The 18,182-nt window shown below is 35.8% G+C and overlaps 1 protein-coding gene across 2 annotated transcripts in view; it reads left to right on the forward strand.

Annotated features, from left to right (window-relative positions):
* The window catches only part of LOC134546294 (DDB1- and CUL4-associated factor 12 homolog), a 53,718-nt gene extending 37,239 nt beyond the window's left edge, over positions 1–16,479 (forward strand). For both annotated transcript variants that reach the window (XM_063389013.1, XM_063389014.1), the window contains exon 7: positions 3,972–16,479. In XM_063389013.1, coding sequence (XP_063245083.1) covers positions 3,972–4,127 — 156 coding nt within the window. In that variant the 3' untranslated portion in view covers positions 4,128–16,479. The remainder of the gene's footprint in view (positions 1–3,971) is intronic.
* Positions 16,480–18,182: the final 1,703 nt, after the last annotated feature.

An 18,182-nucleotide genomic window follows, 5' to 3' on the forward strand; every position in this document is an offset into this window, starting at 1 on the left:
TAATCATATATCAAAAAATACCACTGTACAACAGAAAGTCACGTAATTAGATGTTCAATCATATATCTGTGGCAAAATGTGTAAAGCAAGAAAACCTGTAAAAGCGCAAACCCTTTTTCGTACAGTATATAACAAGACATTTTTTTTACGGGAAGGAAAACTGCATTACTGGCCAACCTCACTGATTGTAGTGGTCAGCTGTGTACGAGAGTTCTTGTGTCATCTCAAGGATTACCCTATTTAGTATAAGCATGTCAAACTAATCGAAAATGTTATAATAAATAACTAAAAACTTGATCTTGCGTAACTTGCAGAAGAGACCAAATCTAATAGTTTCGCCACCAACCCACCGCGGTAAAATGTACAATATGTTTATCGTATAAATGAAGTGTTCTTTATATTTGTTTGCATATGTATGCACAAAATTAAGATTTATTATAATTCTGCTGGGTTCGGTTACTTACGGGTTTAGAACTGAAATATACTGAAAATAGTAATACTATTTATCCTCTTACGCGCTGAGGGTCGAGCGGTCAAAGTCTGGGGAGAATTGACAGAGAAAACCGAGCGGAAATCTTACCTCTCCGAGGCAGGCAGTTGGCTGGCTTCCCCCACCCTCCTTTCCAGGCTCGTTGAAGAACATGACACCCCGCTGGGCGATAAGGAATTCTAAGAAAAGCGCGTTCTTTCCTCCTACTCTTCCACCACCACCCCCCTCACCCATCCATAGCTCATCCATACAGCTAGTGCTCTCTATCGAGGATTTTGGAACTACGTGTGTTGTGTTCTTTCTTTGCGCGCTCGGGAGAAACTCAGGATCTTAGCCTTAAGTGATTTTTTGCAATGGATACATGTCTCATCCATTATATTTCCATTACAACGTAAGTCAGCACGCAAATAACTCACACTGTTGCATTAAGTTGTAACACACAACTGTAGTTAGTAGCGATAGCAAATAAAACATTGTCAACATGTACATCCACTGACCGAAGAACGAAACTACATGAAGGTACGACCTGCTACCTTGTGGGTACGTTCGGAACTGAAACGAATCTACACTAGGTACGCACGCGTGTACTTGAGCAACCGTATTTCGGTAACCGTTTGTCACAGAGAAGTGTGAGATACACCGTTGAAAAGCTCAAATCTTAAGGAATTGATTTTGTGCAGCTTATCTTTTGTTATTTGCAGTACTTTTTAACCTATGGATAGTTTTTTTTCATAAATTCCATGATTTTCGGAGAATTGTCAAAGTTCGATCTATAATATTTTTACTTCAGTATATTTTATTACTGTGTCTGCTTATATATAACATTGGTGTGGTCCAGTGGTTTATTTGAATCTATCCCCATGGATGTCAGTTGATGCAAATAGTTTTCGGATGTTTATTTGCGTCCTTGTGTCATTTAGGGAGAATTACAACATTATTGCACGAAAAATATTACTACGCCAACATGGGAAAATAGGGGAATTACAGTATGTTGTTCAGCAAATTTTCAGATTTACCTTATTTTTTTCGAACTTTCTTTAAATATTAACCTAAAACTCCTGGGCTATAGTCGCGGACCAGAAAGACTGTGGAGTATTAGTAGAGACCCTTGAGCTAAGGTATGGTGACCAACACATGGGCAAGGTGTTTAGAACAGCCCTGAAGACATGTCAACAGAGATCTTCAGTAGCCCTATGGAAATTCGAAGCCGACATCGAGCGACTCATGCTCCTCACCTACCCAGAAGCACCAACAGAGTTTCGTCAGCAGCTAGCCACTAGTGCTTTTATAGACGGACTCGGAGATGCAGAAACTCAGCAAACTCTTTGTCTGGCCAGTCAAAAAATATCCACGATGCTCTTTTCCACGACTTGGAAATTGAAGGTTCCTGCATTGCCTCAAGAAACATAAGTATCCGATTGAGACAGGCGGTGATAGAAACTTACCACCAAGCGAATGGCCACTCGAATACTAATGAAGAGACTATACTCGGGACACTAAGGAAGCTGTTGAATGGATCACAGTTTCAGAGAACAAGGGGACGGCAGCAGCGATTCGTCTGTAAAGAACTAGGCCAAATCCGACGTGAGTGTCCAAATCATGGTAGGAAATCCAAGAGACAAGGACAACACTGTGATGCAGCGATAGAACAAGAGAAGAATCTATTGGTCCGACAAAGAGGAGGTCGCCCACTGTGCTTCGCGTGTCCAGAAAGAGGACATGTCCAGCATGACTGCCCGTATCGTATGAGGAAACTGAAAGAGGAAGTACATCAAAGCGACAATGGTATTAAGGAGGGTGACAACAACTCACCGGTAAAAAAGCAGGAAGTCCCCAACGGTGTTCTGCGTGCTAACAAGGGCATGTTCAATGGTAATGCCCGGAATGGGAACGTGCCCAGGGGGGTTGCCTGATGAAAAGGGAAGTGCCACTGCAGTAAGCGTAGAAGAGCGAGACCCATAGAAATGCATGGTCCCGAAGAGTCGGACGGCCATGATGTTACATATGTCAAGAAGTGGGCCATATCCAGTGCACTTGCCCGATGCGTAGGATGGCTTCACAGTACAGTGTTACCTGTTCAGGACGAACAGGTTTAAAGAGGGGGGCAATGTTACAAATACGAGAGACCAGACAATGATGCCACGTTCGGAGCTGGCTGGCCGCCCTGCACGGCCACTGGCGTCACACGCCATGTCACATGTTATCCAATGACGTAAGGTATGCCACGCGCGCCTGGGGCTGGATTAAAAGGGTCATCGCTACCCCTCTCCACTCCCCACGCATCGTTCTGCCTCAGCACTGTTATCTATCGTTGAGTGGCCTTGGGAATTCTCTGGGCCGCCGCGGAGTGGCGTGAATAGGCGACACCTCTATTGATGTTTCGGGCGTCAGGTTGGCAGAGGATGACACAACAAGTCACAGCTGTTCTCGTCGGTTCTGGAAAGACAACCCACCAGTGCTTCAACAGCAACGCCGGCCTCCATGCGTAGTGCCGCATGAGTGCAGATTCCTGCGACGAGTTCTGAGCGAGTCTGGAGTTCCGAGAGTTCCACTAGTAGAAGCCCTTGAGCTGAGGTATGTCGTGAGAGTGCAGCAACTGAGTAGAGCAAGACTGTTTGTGTGGACAGGCACGTGGTAAGGGGCGAACCACTGTTGAGCCTAGCTCCAGTGAGGAGTGTAAACTGCGGAACTTGGCGGAGATTGAGTTACTTTGAGAATAAACATTTTTAAGTGCCAGTGATTTTTGATCAGACATTTTTAAGTACAGTAATTAATAAAACTATATTTTGAAGACTTGATTGGGCTATCACTTACGAATCCAGTTCTCCCCAAATTAAATCATAACAATATGAAGAAATAAGTATACCTTGTAAACTTAAAACTTGTCAGTATTGATTTTTTTATATGACATGTCCTCCAATATTTTTTCTTGAATCTCAAAAACTTATAAAAATATTAGAGATAAATGGGTTTGAGGATTCAATATGGTCTATCCCTAATTCTTATATAGTCAGGATGTAAAAAACTTATTTTTGTGTCTTTGTATCAAAAATGTTTTCTGACGTCCCAAAGAAATATCCCCAGAGCACTGTATCTGGGGTAGCAAATACAAACATATCTTTGATAGCTTCTATCAGGATAGAGACACACACACACACACACACTTACGCTAGTGTTTAAATTTATTAATTTCCGTTCCTCAGGTTTTTTTCCTTCAAAATTGAATTTATTAATATGAGGATTTGATGGTATGAGGATTTGATTGGTCCATCCCTAGTTCTGTGTGTTAGATTGAATTCAGTGTTGTTATGATTTTATGTATGTACAGTACTGATTAATCTTACAGAATGCTAATTTTGTTTGTCAATCAGTTGATGCAGCATCAGAAGTTAGCAGTGGACACTGATAGAGCTTTAGCATGAGTAAGTTACACATGGGATTCAAATGGTCAGTGTCTAATTGTTGTGCGTGTTGTTGTCAGTTCCACGATGAAGACTACATTGATGGCTACCAGCACATCAAATACACGCCTGCCATTTACACACACTGCTACGACTCATCTGGAACCAGGCTGTTCACTGCCGGCGGACCGCTACCCGCCAACTTGTTTGGCAACTACGCGGGGCTGTGGCAGTGAAACGGCAGTCAATAGGAGAAATTAAAGTGAGCCTGAGAGTTTAACTCGTTATATTGCCAGTGCTTTCTATGCCAGCACAGCCCCAAATATTTTATAGCCTGTAACATAGTATAAAGCATGCTTGCCAAACAGGTACAGAACAAACTGAAATTTAAATCTCCCTTGTAATAGCAAATGCTTTAAGTTTTGATTTATTTAAAACTATTTTTTGGTCATAACATAACATGACGGTCTTTGTTTGGAAAAGTCTTATTGTCTGGTCTGTCATTTTGAGCTTGAATTAAATTTTTGATGAAAATTTCTTACAAACCTAATTACTGTAATGGCATTGTTATCACAGCTTCACATCATTTTAGCTTCAACTATGAAAGTTGTAATGAATGAATCTTAACTCAGAAGTGTTTTATTTACTCTTTTACAACAAGACTTATGTTTCAATAAAAAATTGTCCAAGTTGTAGGATAATTTTTACTGAGTGCATTCACCTACAAATTCTTTGCAAGATTCCAATTTGCTTTTTGTATTTATTGATTGGTACAAACAAGAAGAATCACTGTAATGTGCTCTTTTCCATGCACATCTTTTTTGTCTGCTGTGTTTATCCAGGTCGGTGAGGTTTAGAGCCTATCTGTATGGATGCCTTGTTGGCACACCTGGTCCTGTTGGAGATACAGTCTGGCTAATAAGTAGTAAGTGTGTAAGCGGTTTTGGTAGTTTGGACATGTTCACCTGCAGGTTGAGTTATGGTCACAAGCTGACCTCAGCCTCACAGGGGGAGGAGGATTACTTAGAACAGGGAGCTGGCGGTGGGATTTTGTCCAGCCACTCGTGGATGGCCTGCCTGCCAAAGAGTAGCTAGCGTGATCCATTGCTCGGTTGTGGCAGGCACTTCCAGCACGGCAGCAGGCCTCAGCTCTCTGGGATGTGTAGGAATAGATGCAGTGACCCTGGTAGGACAAGGAAGCAGCAGGAGAAGTAATGGGAGGTAACGATGAGCCGAATGTAGATGATGTGTGCCGAGGTAGCAGTTGGCCTGATTGACTCTCGGGCTTACGGTCAATGGCCTTGATGTCACCACTGTAGTTGTTAAAAATAACTGCAGAACCAGAACTGTAGGAAATGGCTGAAGTTGGATCATTTAGCCAACTTGTCACATCTCTAAAAGTAGTGGCTGCAAGATCTTGGTTGCAAACTGGAAGCCTCATGGTCTACGGTGTGGGATAATCATCTGACAGGAAGTGCATGTGCCATTGCAACAATAGGTATGACTGTGCCTAGGGTCTGTAGGGATAGATGTCATTTAATAGCAGCCAATACTGTGAGGGCATTTTTTGCCCTTCATTGACTCCAGTCAATGAAGGACAAAAAATGCCCTCACCTCATATTAATTCCAACAGTTTTGAAAATTGCCATCTTATTTGTGGTGTATAGTGAGTAGTGTTGAATTTTACAAAAGTTCTGATGAATTGGAGATGAGCAGAGACGCAGTGACATGAAGCATGGCACTTTTTGAAGTCCAATGGTCCATACAAATAAAAACATTTATTTATTGTGAATATTAGTGATAGAAAATATGTTTATAATAGCCTTTTTCAAGTGTATTTAAATAATGGAGGGTTTTTCACTGTATGTATAATTTATTTGCATTATATATTTTTTATTAATCACATTATCATGATTATTTTACTAAATTAATAATTTTTTGTACCCATTTTTATATTAATATTGAATACTGAGTATTTATGTAAATTTTTTCATTTGATTGAAATTATACTTTATCAACTTCATATAAAATATCACTCCATTCCTTTTATTATTTCATTTTTATTTATTATTAGCATGTAAAATTAAAATTCATTTTTATTACATCAAGTTGTCTAACTTCTAACGTGCATACACCAGTACAAGAAACCCAAGGTTGGTCAGTGTTATGTTTGATTTTTTCTTTTGTTAGCCTTCCTCTGATATATTATATTCATTCATATTGAACTGTGTTCGTACAATTAGGAATTTGTTTTTGAATCAGATATTACATGACACATGTATAAAAATTTTATCAAAATACAGATTTCAATTAAGTCGAGGCTCAATACAAGCTTTGTGTGTAGTAGCGGCTCAACAAGATAGGCAACAGAGACAACCGGAATGTTCTTTAGTATTTACTTCATTCCATAGGTAGATGCTAGTTGTGTCTCATTTTGCATGGGAGTATGATGGCTGCGAAGTTTTTTATGATGCATGCTGCTATGCAGACTCTTATGTTGTAGATCACATCTGCATGAAAATCTAGTATATTAAGAAACCTAATAATGAATAATTTATTATGCTTATAGGTTATGTAGGTAGTTAAACAGTTAAAAATGAATGTGTTTTTTAATATGAATCCAACAATTGTGTAAGTTTCCCAATAATGGCAAGATGGCTTTATTAGGAGCCCAATGTGGTCTTTTTAGAGCCACTTGCTTTTTACTGTGGAGTTTTTTTTAGTTTCAATAACAAAACCTTCAATCGTGATGATGTAATAGTTATATTATTAGAGATGCTCATTCGTTAAATTGTGAAGTACAATGAAATAAAATAATTTTTTTTGTAATTATTTATAATAATAAAATCTTATGATTTTTACATCAATAATCAGTGCAAAATTCTAGCACTACAAACTGACCTGGTTTTGCCTATATAAATAAAGTGTAATGAGGCCATAGTGAATACAATTGGCATACAATTCATCTGCAAACTGTGATATTACACTGAGGATTTGTGTGATGTATACGAGATGGGATGAAGGGTTACGAAATATAGATAAGGTAGGAAACAAGATAATTGGTTGAAAACACTTTTTTTTTGCATAATTATAAGGATATATTTTTCTTTTAAACATCATGTGTTTTAATTATGATAGTAAATGTGTTGCATAGTTTTCCTTTTTTCTGAACAAATTTACAGAGTTGTGTATAGATAGACCCTTGGATGGGAACCCAAAGGATAAGCTTCAGCAAGCAGATTGATGGAGACCTAGAGACAAGTTGGCTCTGTAATTAAAAGGTAGTTTCTGTATATATGTAGGAACTTAATTATGGTACTTCTACAAAGAAATCTTTTATCCTTATTGCTTGCTCAAATAAATTTACCCAAAAAATAATAAAATTCTTTGCTAAATAAAAAAACATACAAGTTCTGACAATCTAGCAATCACTCAGCTATGTTGATTAAGGGGCCCGCCTCGTCAGGGGTGTATGTGTGTTAGTGAGGCGGGATGATAAGTGCGACGCTCGATGGTATTTCTAGCGTGGTATCGCTTCTAAGCGCAAGGCTCTGAATTGACGTGTAGTCTTCTCGTCGTCACAGAATAACTGTGAAATTTGAGCGGTGACCGCAACATTATATGGCCGATAAATGAAGATAAAAGTGTAATGTAAGTCCCTTAAGTGCTTTTAATAATCTGTACTGGTTGTTTTACACCTAAAAATTACTCTCAAAACATGCGTTTTAGCCATTTTAACTCTTCTAGAAATACAGTTTAAAAACATGATCCAAAATTATAAGTATTTTTCGGGCCTCAGCGAACTCTTAAATGCTATTCGTAGACATACCCCATTCGGATATCTTGAGTAGTTTTGAAATCGCGTTGTTTTTCCTGAAGCTCTGTACACAGTCTGTGTGACCAGGTAGGCGGGCCCCTTAAGGCTCCAACAAATTCTAGGCCTTTACCTTGGCGTTAATAAACTGAGTTAAGTTACTTCATTTTTGAAAGATTATCAAATTGTTTGAGAAAATAGGTCGTGGTATTTAAAGCAAGTCACAGAGTTACCTACAACATCATTGTGAACAAACAGCGTCAGACACTCTATAACATATTGTGCTACCTAACTTTCACAAACAGTATATGCTGATAATCAGAAAGTAATTGTATCCAAAACAGAGTTGCCTGGAATTATTAATGAAGGGAATAGTCAATTCTTAAAATTCACACAAGCAATTAAATTTCTAATTAGGCAACTTATAACAGCATAAATATTATTACATGTAACAACTAGTTCAGGCCAAGAGCAAAATAACTAAGACTCTCTCTTTAAAATAGGATCACTGGGTGAAGTTAACGTTAAGAGTAAGGAGTAGCAACAATCAATAAATAAAGCAAAAGTTATCATTTTAGGTGATTGAACTTCACCGTATACTGCAAATGTATTAGATGTAAAATTATATATGAATTTTGGATACCATCAACTTCAATGCAAAAATACACTCATATCTAATACATATACTTGGTTACACACTCATCCGAATTTTGCATACATACATTTTGTAGTGATTTTCTCGTTATGATATTAACGATTCATGGGAACTTTGCTTTACACTGATAGATTCAATCATCGGTTTTGGGCACTAGTGTAGCTGGTATTCACGACGGCACTGCCGCTGAAACTGTAGTAGTTTCTCCCAGTCGACGTGAAGTGCCGCAAAACTTGTAGGTAGCCGGGTAGAATTGCATGTAGTGTAGTTATAGCACTCAGCGACTCTTCATATGACTGATCGCCTAATAAGAGTCTCTGCTGATAACACACAATGACAACCAAGTCTTGCTGCATCACAAGTCCGTTATCATTTGACGAAAATATAGTCATAAATATCTGAAGTTGACTAAGTGATTTAAAGTTCGTAGAATACACGTCTGATAATCAAATTTCTTAATATCCGTGTTTACTGGTACGTACAATGACTTGCAAGGTCCAGTGGTAAATCCATAAATATTACACACAAAATTAACATAAGTCTTGAGTTCCTAAGTTTTCAAATGCTTGAAATATTTAAATGTCAATAATATTCAGCTTCTACAAAACTTCATTTTAACTTTAACAGTAGACTCATATATATAAAATGACGAGCGACTACATGACGATCCTTCTAGTTCTATCTCTAAAAATGTTCTTTTTAATAATTTCTTAAGAACAAACTTCTGCTATATATCCACTGCACTTTTTTTTAAATATTGGATGTCAAACTTTTTGAATATCAGATGTTACTATCAATTTTTTTTTTTTAAATGCATAGAACAATGTTGTCTTGTCTAAGCAGTTCAAGTATTCTGATATTGCAAAATTAACATAATTGTTCTTGTATTTAGTTTTGTACTTAAATTGTCATTAAATTAAATTGAATGAAATTTTGTTTCTGATATTGTTGTTTGACAAAAATGGGATGTGAAAAACTAAAGGTTAGCCTTTTATGATGTGTTTGAAGAGTCAGCTACAGAAATTTACTTTCCTGACTTTGATATTGTCGTAGATGGTGGCTTCTTCCTACACAAGATATTGTATTGCCACAGCTATATCATCAAGTACATTCTCAAGCATTATTTAGGCAAAAGTTGTTCTGTGGTTTTTGACTGTTAATTCTACACAGATTTCAGTACTAAGAAAGCGGAACAAAACACAAGTTATGAGTTGAAGAAATAAGTGGTCATACATTTTGATGAAGGAATAGTGATAATCATCAAAAAGAAAATAAGAATAAGTCTAGACTTATGTCCTTTCTTTGAGCGACACTTATAAACCAGGAAAGCATCTGACAATACTGATACATTAATTATTAAAGCTGCTACAAAAACATCCAAATAAAATAACATTGCAGAAATTGGTGAAGATTTTTATCTCATAGTTCTACTTATGGCTTAACCCTACTCGAACGATGAATACTTTTAATCAAGCCTAGGCATTTATACTTTGAAAGAAAAGTTTAATTAGGGAACAACTTGCAAAGCGAGGGGCTGACAAATAGCATTCTGTACTTGCTTGGATTTAGCAGAGGTGAAGCCACTTTTCAGCATCATTATCAGGAAGGTTCAAGTCTGTCCATGCTGATGTTTTTAACAGTCTAGCTTCTTCTCATGAGGCTGTAGCAGAGACAGGGAACAGAATGTTTCTAAAATTGTATGCAGCATCTGCTAGACTGACATCCCTCATCCCTCAACTTGTATCACTATCACTTTTTCATTCAAGCAGTGTCCAATTTTGAACCGGACATTGCTGCACTACTCGGAAGCCAGCGGAAGAAGCAGCTAAACTTTATTATCAAGTATACCAGTAATTACATTTTTGCGTGGGAAACCAGTTTTCATCTGAAAGCTGGGTTTGGAAGCAGAATGACATGTGAGAAAAAAAATATCTAGATTCCAAAGAAAGAACTACCAAAAACTTTCTTTGTTGAGAGGGCTACAATTTTCGAGCGTTATGAAAATTTCAATCGCATGAGGGGAATAGTTAGGTACATAGTGGGGGAACTGGTAGAAGAGGAGATGACAGGTGGGAGGTAGAAATGACACAACATATTTGCACAGTTGTATACATGCACATGTACATGCTTGCATAGTAGCATAATTTAGTGCTAGCATACTTGCATATATTTTTTTTATCTGCAACCTCAGCCAAAGAGATTTATGTTTCCTATACCTAATAATATAATAAGCAAGAAGTTTCATTTCTGTTGCACATGAACTCCATGCACACATTTTTTTAAAAATTATATTGCTGTCCTTTTTTAATTTTCATTTTTGTTTCCTTGTTTCAAAGCTGTGAAATAAAAAATTGTATTATTGAATATGCTGTAGCTTCTGCAGGTGGGGGTAAAAGTGGACAAACAGATGGACACTGCCAATTATTAAGGGAATGCTTTAAAACATTCTGTGGTTATAATCTATGTGAGGAAAACAGCATTGATTGACATTTAAAAAAAAGGGCCCTTTTATTCATCAGGACTTTTGTATAATTCTAATTTATTGCTAGACACTAGTAAATGTGCCAAGTTTCAAAACTGTTGGAATTAGTTTGACCTTTTTGTATCACAATTACCCATCTAGGCATTACTGCACTAGCCAATTTTTGTTTTATGATGTACATTTATGAAAATACTATTAAATAAGTTATTTCATTATTTTGTTCATTATTTATTTTTAAACTTTTATGATATTAATTGCCAAGTTTATTGACATGATCACTGTTCTATACTCTTATAGAACTGAAAAATACAGACGTGTCAAAAGTCCATGTGCAAATAAAGTGTTGGGATTACTAATTTTTACTTAAATTACAATTACACTGTTTTAGAATTTTTAGGGTTGAAATTGTGTTTATGTACATTACAGTGAATATGTAGTCTTTTTTTTTTTTTTTAAATTGAATTTTTTTGTGACACATTTGTAGCTTTATAATTTGTAACACGATATGTGTATTAGTATGGTAACTTCAGTAATTTAATATTAATATTGCTTAGTTCAGGATGGAATGATCATGTAAATTGAAAGTACATAAAGTTGTATCACATGAAATTAAAGTGAAATATCAGCTGGTTTTTTTCTCATACATTATTATTATTTGGTCAGTATATGTGACACTACACAGGTATGCACTACACTAGTTATACTTGGATCATTGGAGCATTTTTGAAAGGCCTAGTGTTAGTTTTCAGTATGAATTGAGGCAACTAAATAAAATCTGGTGGGCTACTGTGCTGTGCTGTTGGCTGTCTTATTAAGTTGGGTGCTGTTGTGTTATATATATGAAAAAATAAAATGGTATACTGTATGGTGTAACTGTGTTTCGCTTTCCATGAAAGTAAACTCTGCCACTGTTTGACAGAAAAGTAGAATGACAAGTTGTGAATGTTACTAGCATTGCATAGAGGCAAGATATGTTGGTCTTATTTTTAAAATTATTTTTAAGATTATTTCTGTTTGATGGTTTCGCCTTTTATAAATTCCCAACTGTACTCAGTGTAATGTAAATATCTACATCCTTTTGTGTAATGTGTTTCTTATTTATTATTTTAAAAAGATTATGTAAAATTAATATAGAAACCGTTTCTTCAAAATATATATACTCCTATTAAGATAATATGCATTATTCTTTGTCGGTAATGAATTAAATTTGAGTAAAAGAAATTTACAATACATGTTTGTACACTATTTTATTTTAAAATTTTGATATAAAATATTAAAATTACTTCAATTAATTGCATTGTTTGTGCTGCAACTCAATATACTACATTCCATCTTCACTATTTCAGGTACTTGTACCACCAGTTTAGATTAAACTGGAACACTGAAAGGCCACTAATTCAAAGATAAAAATGAATGAGTTTGTGTAAATGCACTCTGTGTTTGGTAGTTTTTATATAGTTTTAGATTTCAATGTCAAATTGTCTTACAGCTTGAATTTCCTTAAATTCTAGGTTTTTCCTTCCCTGTGAATTTTCAGTTATTCGAAAATGATCGTTAATTAAGTGGTATCAAACATAAATTAGTTTTAATTCCAAGAAAAATGCAACATTTACAGATTATAATATGTATAATCAGTTGGTTTTTGGCTGTATGCTGAAACAAGTTATCCACTGGTCAATTATAGTGTATTGATTATTTATATCATTTGTAGGCATAAATTTTGTGTGCATTTAAAAGGTGCCAACTCCTTTTATGAAGGAAAGAAGGTATTGTAGCTTAATATTAAATCGTTTTGATAAGTATATGTCACCTTAATCTGTTATTCACTATAAGAGCCATTTCAAAATTATGATCACATTTCATGTATTCCACTTAAGTAGACGTGTGGCCGGAAATTCAAACATGATGTTTCCACGTAATGAATGTGTGAAGACTTTAAGTAAAATAAAAATATGCAATTGGCATGATCACTGCCATATCAATTCCCCTCCCCTCCTGGATTTTTCTGAAGTAATATTTAGGAAATGAAATCATGGAAGTGATTTTGAATGTGTTACCCAGATTTGGAAACTGCAAAAACTAACTTATTGTTGAGTGACCATGGTGCAGTTAAGAAGGCAAATATTTCAATTATAAATATTTGCCTGACTTTTTACAAATAATAGATAACATGTGTCATGTCATCTGGCAACAAAATTTTCAACACACAAAAACAATGCAATGCTTAAATAGTAAAACATTGTAGGAGCTTAACTTTGATAATAAAAAAAAAAAGTAATGACATGAAAATACAATTGTAATGATGAACCAAGATAGTGGGTGAAGAGAAACCTTAAGATGACGATCAAGCAGATTTTATAAACTTGTAATGATTCTAGTTTTCACTCCTAGTGTTTGTTAGTACTTTTCATGGGGGTTAAGAACAAAAGTCCTTTTAAATTCCCACTTCAAATATTTTCTTGCTTAAAAAATTAAGGAATTTTACACTCCATAGATAACGATCACAAATATTTTGAAAATTTTCCAAACAATAAGTGCAAGTTTTTTAGTTCTTTAAGGACCTAAAATCATAACGGGGATTTACTATAGTATGTCTGAAATGCTATGTGACTTGTTTTCTAAACCTACTGTACTTGTTACGTGCTAAAGGTGCACACACAATGTGTTGGCCAATTAAGTTGGGTATGGAATCACACTTAAGTCCATCCCATAAATGAGTGCACTTTTCCCTTCATTTGTGAAGCATTAAGCAGTCATTCCAGTGAAATTTCATTACAATTTACCTGGAAAAAAAAATGTTGTACCTACTTAATACTATGTATGTATTTACATTTAACTGTTAGTAAATAAACATGAAACATCCTGAAGGATCTGGAAAATGTATTCTACTAAAGTGAGGCACATTGTTTATAATTAAGCTTCACTCGTAAGAAAGGTGCTCACATTTGTGGGCTAACGTAAAAGTATTTTTTAAGCTGTTGTGCTGGTGATATGTGGTCATTAGGTAAGTAATAAATTATCTATTAATGCTAAGTTCTAACAGTTTTAGTTTCAGTAAACATTTACCTGTGTACAATGTAAAATACAGTGGAATCCATTCATAATGACATCGAAGGGAATTGACAAACACATCATAATAAGCGGACGTCATACGTGTTTTGTGAAGAAGAAAAAACCTCTTTTAGGTGAATACTTGTGTATTTTAATAGAGAAACTTAGCATATAAACACATGTACAAACATGATACATATAGGTACATATTTTTCATTTTTAAATTAAGAAATCTGTAAGTTTTGTCTGCTTTTTTTTTTTTTTTTTTTTTTTTTTTTTTTTTTTTTTTTTTTTTAATTTTATTGTAATAACAGTCTCTAATACTATTGTGTATAGAAGACATTGCCATGGTCAAATTACTATCATTTTCAATATTGCTATGAAAAAATCGTGATAATTCTGCAGCCTTTAATGCCTCCTCTGCGGTAGGTAATGGTGCTTCCTCGACTTCCCTCTTCCCTTTCCCCATCACTTTTGAGGTGTTCCCTAGCATTAATGTTCTGTACGATATTTTCATCGGTGGGTTCTTCAGATGTGAGAAGAGCACTATCGATGTCAACATAATCTTCCCATATTTCCGGTGCTGCTAAAGAATCTGAATTTAGGTTTCGTGACCACAAAGATAAAGGGACGTCATCTTCTTCATCAAATTCATGTTTTGCTGTTTGAACAGGTAAACTGTCGTGGTTTCCAATGCATCCAGCATGTTTGAAACAGTTGTGAATGGTACTTTGTGACATTTTATTCCAGGCATCATTAACCATCAGAATTGCATCTAACACCGTTATTTTCGTACAAGAGTTGTTTTCATTAGCATCAAGACAATTAATCATTTTGAGCACAAGGTTTTTTCTAAAATTAGTTTTGAGTGATTGTATTATTCCCTGTTCTATTGGCTGTAGTACCGATGTATTCGGCGAAAGGAAAGCAAGTGTTATAGACTTTAAATCAGTAACTTTTGGATGCACCGGGCAATTATCAACCGGCAATAAAATCTTTTTCTTCTTCTTCACCAAATCACAATCCCAATTTCAAAGCCATGTTTCAAAAAGCTCTGACGTCATCCAAGCTCTACGATTGTTAGCATAATCGACAGGTAACAATTTGACACTGCTAAAAACATCTTGGTTTTTGTGACTTTCCAATAACGAGCAATTTCTTTTTCTCTGTGCCACTCATATTTACTGCTACCATGACAGTTATTTTGTCTTTCAACAAATGCCTCCACTACAATTCTCACCTTTAAATTTCAAAGTTTTGTCCGGCATTCATTTGTAAAACAGTCCAGTTTCATCAGCATTAAAAATATCATCAGAAAATTGTCGTCGCAGATTTGGCCACACAAGACGTCAACCAGTTTGTTGTTGAATTTTGATCAACAGACGAAGATTCACTGATAATTTTTCCCGCCACAATGTTATGTCGAACTTTAAAACGACCGATCCAGCTTGCAGAAAAATTGAAGTCGAGAATATTAAAACGTGTGGCAAAAGTAATTGCCTTTTCCTGTAGCATAGGGCCGCTAACAGGTATCTACTCCCTTGTTTCTCGTGATTTTAAACCACTGAATTAATGCTTGATCAACATTTTCTTGTCGCGATTTTTGAAGCCTCTTCGGTTTCAAAACATTTGAATTGAACGATTGCTTAATCCGTTTCTTGTTTTTGAAAATCATTGAGATTGTCGAATGACCCAAGCCAAATACCTTTGCGAGAGAAGAGTTTGATTCTCCATTTTCTAATCTGCATATAATTGCACCTTTCTCCTCAATCGTAAATGCTTTACGGTGTTGAGATGACATTTTTTTCACAGGATATCACAAACAACAATGCGTGACCTTCAACTGTCAATTACTCACTGAGGTTCAAAACAAAATCGAGCCACGTGCCATGTCACAGGGAATTAACGAACATTGCCGAAGGTGTAAAGAATCATGCCACTGTAAGCAAAGTCATTATATCTGACTTATTTACAAAGAATTTTATATGAAAACCAAATTTCATTGTGTTATTACGTCAATATAGGCGGAGTCATAATAAACGGATTCTACTGTGTAAAATATGTGCTGCTGTAAAACTCATACCATGACGTACAGTAACAGAATACACTGTTACAGGGAAGGGAAAGAATGCTGAAATGCAAGTATCTAAACTTTTGCTTTACCTTTATCTATCTTTAGGATCACTGTGAATTAACTTAACTTTTTTGTTTTCTAAAAGTGGATTTTTGGATGAGAAAAATTACCTCTTCTATTTTTAAAAATATTCACATCCTGTTTTGTTGTTTTGCTAAACTGCAACATTCTTGGGCTAAATCATCGAAACCATTGTTTGCAAGTTACATAGTTTTGTTAATCCCTTACAGAGTGTAACTACAGTACTGTTAACTTTATACAATGGCTAAAATGGGTGGAAATTGTGAAACCTGGCTTGGCCTTAAATTAATAGCAAATGTATTAGTGTTTTAATACGTATATGATTTTGTGCAATAGTGTGGCTGGCATAATAACAGTATGCCATTACACAGTTTTGGGTTATTATTGTTTATGTTGTTTGCAATTAAAAAAAAATATACAATTCTGAAAAACCTGTTTTACTTACTTGAACTTCTTAAGTGTCTGTAAGACTCATCAAAATCTTGACACTGAAAATTAAAGGAACACAATGATTCACCATTAACCGCTGTTTCCAAAGACAACAAATTTGATTAATTTGTATTGGCATGCCTATTTTGATGTTTTTCTATCTTTGTGATCATCCAATCTTATTTATTATTTACTCTTTTGCTGAGGAAAAAGGAAATTCAATTGTTACTTCAAGTGTAGCAGTCAGTGGTTGCTGGCAAAAATTATAAAATGTCAATACACTAGAGTCCCGTTATAGCGAGGTGTCACGGTTCCGGGTTTGATCCTCGCTATAACCGTGTCCTCGTTATAACCGAATTGGACAAATTTAAGCCCCCAAAAAATAAAAATTAACCGAAAATAGCAAAAAATTGTGTTTAAACCTATATAATTGTAAAATAACAGGTTATATTAACGAAATCTTAATTTCTGTGAGCAGATGTGTGAATTCTCTTTAAAACGATACCCCACAAGTACGGATGCGATCACCGATTGCATCAAAATAACCAGAATACCCTACCACACCACGTAAGTATAGCATCTCATCCCGCAAACGATTACTCGGCTTGGCCCGCGACCGACGCAGCATTGTGCTGCTATCTATTGTCGACGCAGGCTGTCTGCTGGCGGCCATGTTGGTTCGGGATGTAGCTAACAGACAGCGCTAGTGTAGCGCGACGATTTAATTCCTTAAAAAAGCAGGAGTGCTGCAACGCACGTACGCCTCAAACGAAATAGTCGCTGGAAAACTATACTTTTTTCATTTAAAGAAACCTGTCAACTTTTTAGAAAATAAATTTGGGATTAAAATCAAACCATCACCACCCCTTTCCCGGACAGATACCCCAACAACTGACCGAAACAAAAGTTACAAGAAAACTGTCCTAGCGATTCAGAAATAAATACGGTAGTGCCTATTTGTCAGATAGTAAAATAAATTACGTAACGTGTTTGTAAACGTGTCACGACTGATATAATTCCAAACAAGTTTATAAATATTTGTGTATTATTAACGCGATCAATTAGCAACAATTATAAAGACGGCTCTGACTTTCTTGGCCTAACATAGTTATAAACAATATTATTCGTTAATGAAAATGTCGCAACAAATTAATTAAGAGCATTTATATTTTAAAAAAAAGTGCACATTCTTATGTTTAATTGCGGGAAAAAATAGATTTTGTCTATTTTCTAAATAATAAGAAATGCGTACAAGTATATGTATATTCAAAGGCTTGGTTTATTCGACTCGAGCATACCTTGGCCTTGAAGCCAGCCAGTGATGCTGTGACACTGAAGTCGCAGGCACAGATAACTAACGGAAGTTTGATAAAAGAAAGAAGGGACGGGATTCTATTTTTAAAGCCACGCACTTAGGTGGCGACTGCAAGGCTGAAGAATGTGACAGGCGTCAACGGCAAGATGTCTAGTAGCGAGCGAGAGGGGTGGAGATAAAGCAGACAAATAACCAAAGTGCGCTTCAAGCGATCACGCCGTAAATTCCTCAAAAATACCTCGTTACAGCCGTGTTCTCGCTATCACCGTGCTCGCTATAACGAGATTCTACTGTATATGTTCCTATACAGAAGAAAAAAACAGTTCCTTTGAGGTATTGATTTTACAAATGGCAGTACCAAATAAAAACTATTCCATCCACAGACATGCA

This window comes from Bacillus rossius, chromosome 1 (assembly GCF_032445375.1).
Source record: "Bacillus rossius redtenbacheri isolate Brsri chromosome 1, Brsri_v3, whole genome shotgun sequence".
Classification (NCBI taxonomy): domain Eukaryota; kingdom Metazoa; phylum Arthropoda; class Insecta; order Phasmatodea; family Bacillidae; genus Bacillus; species Bacillus rossius.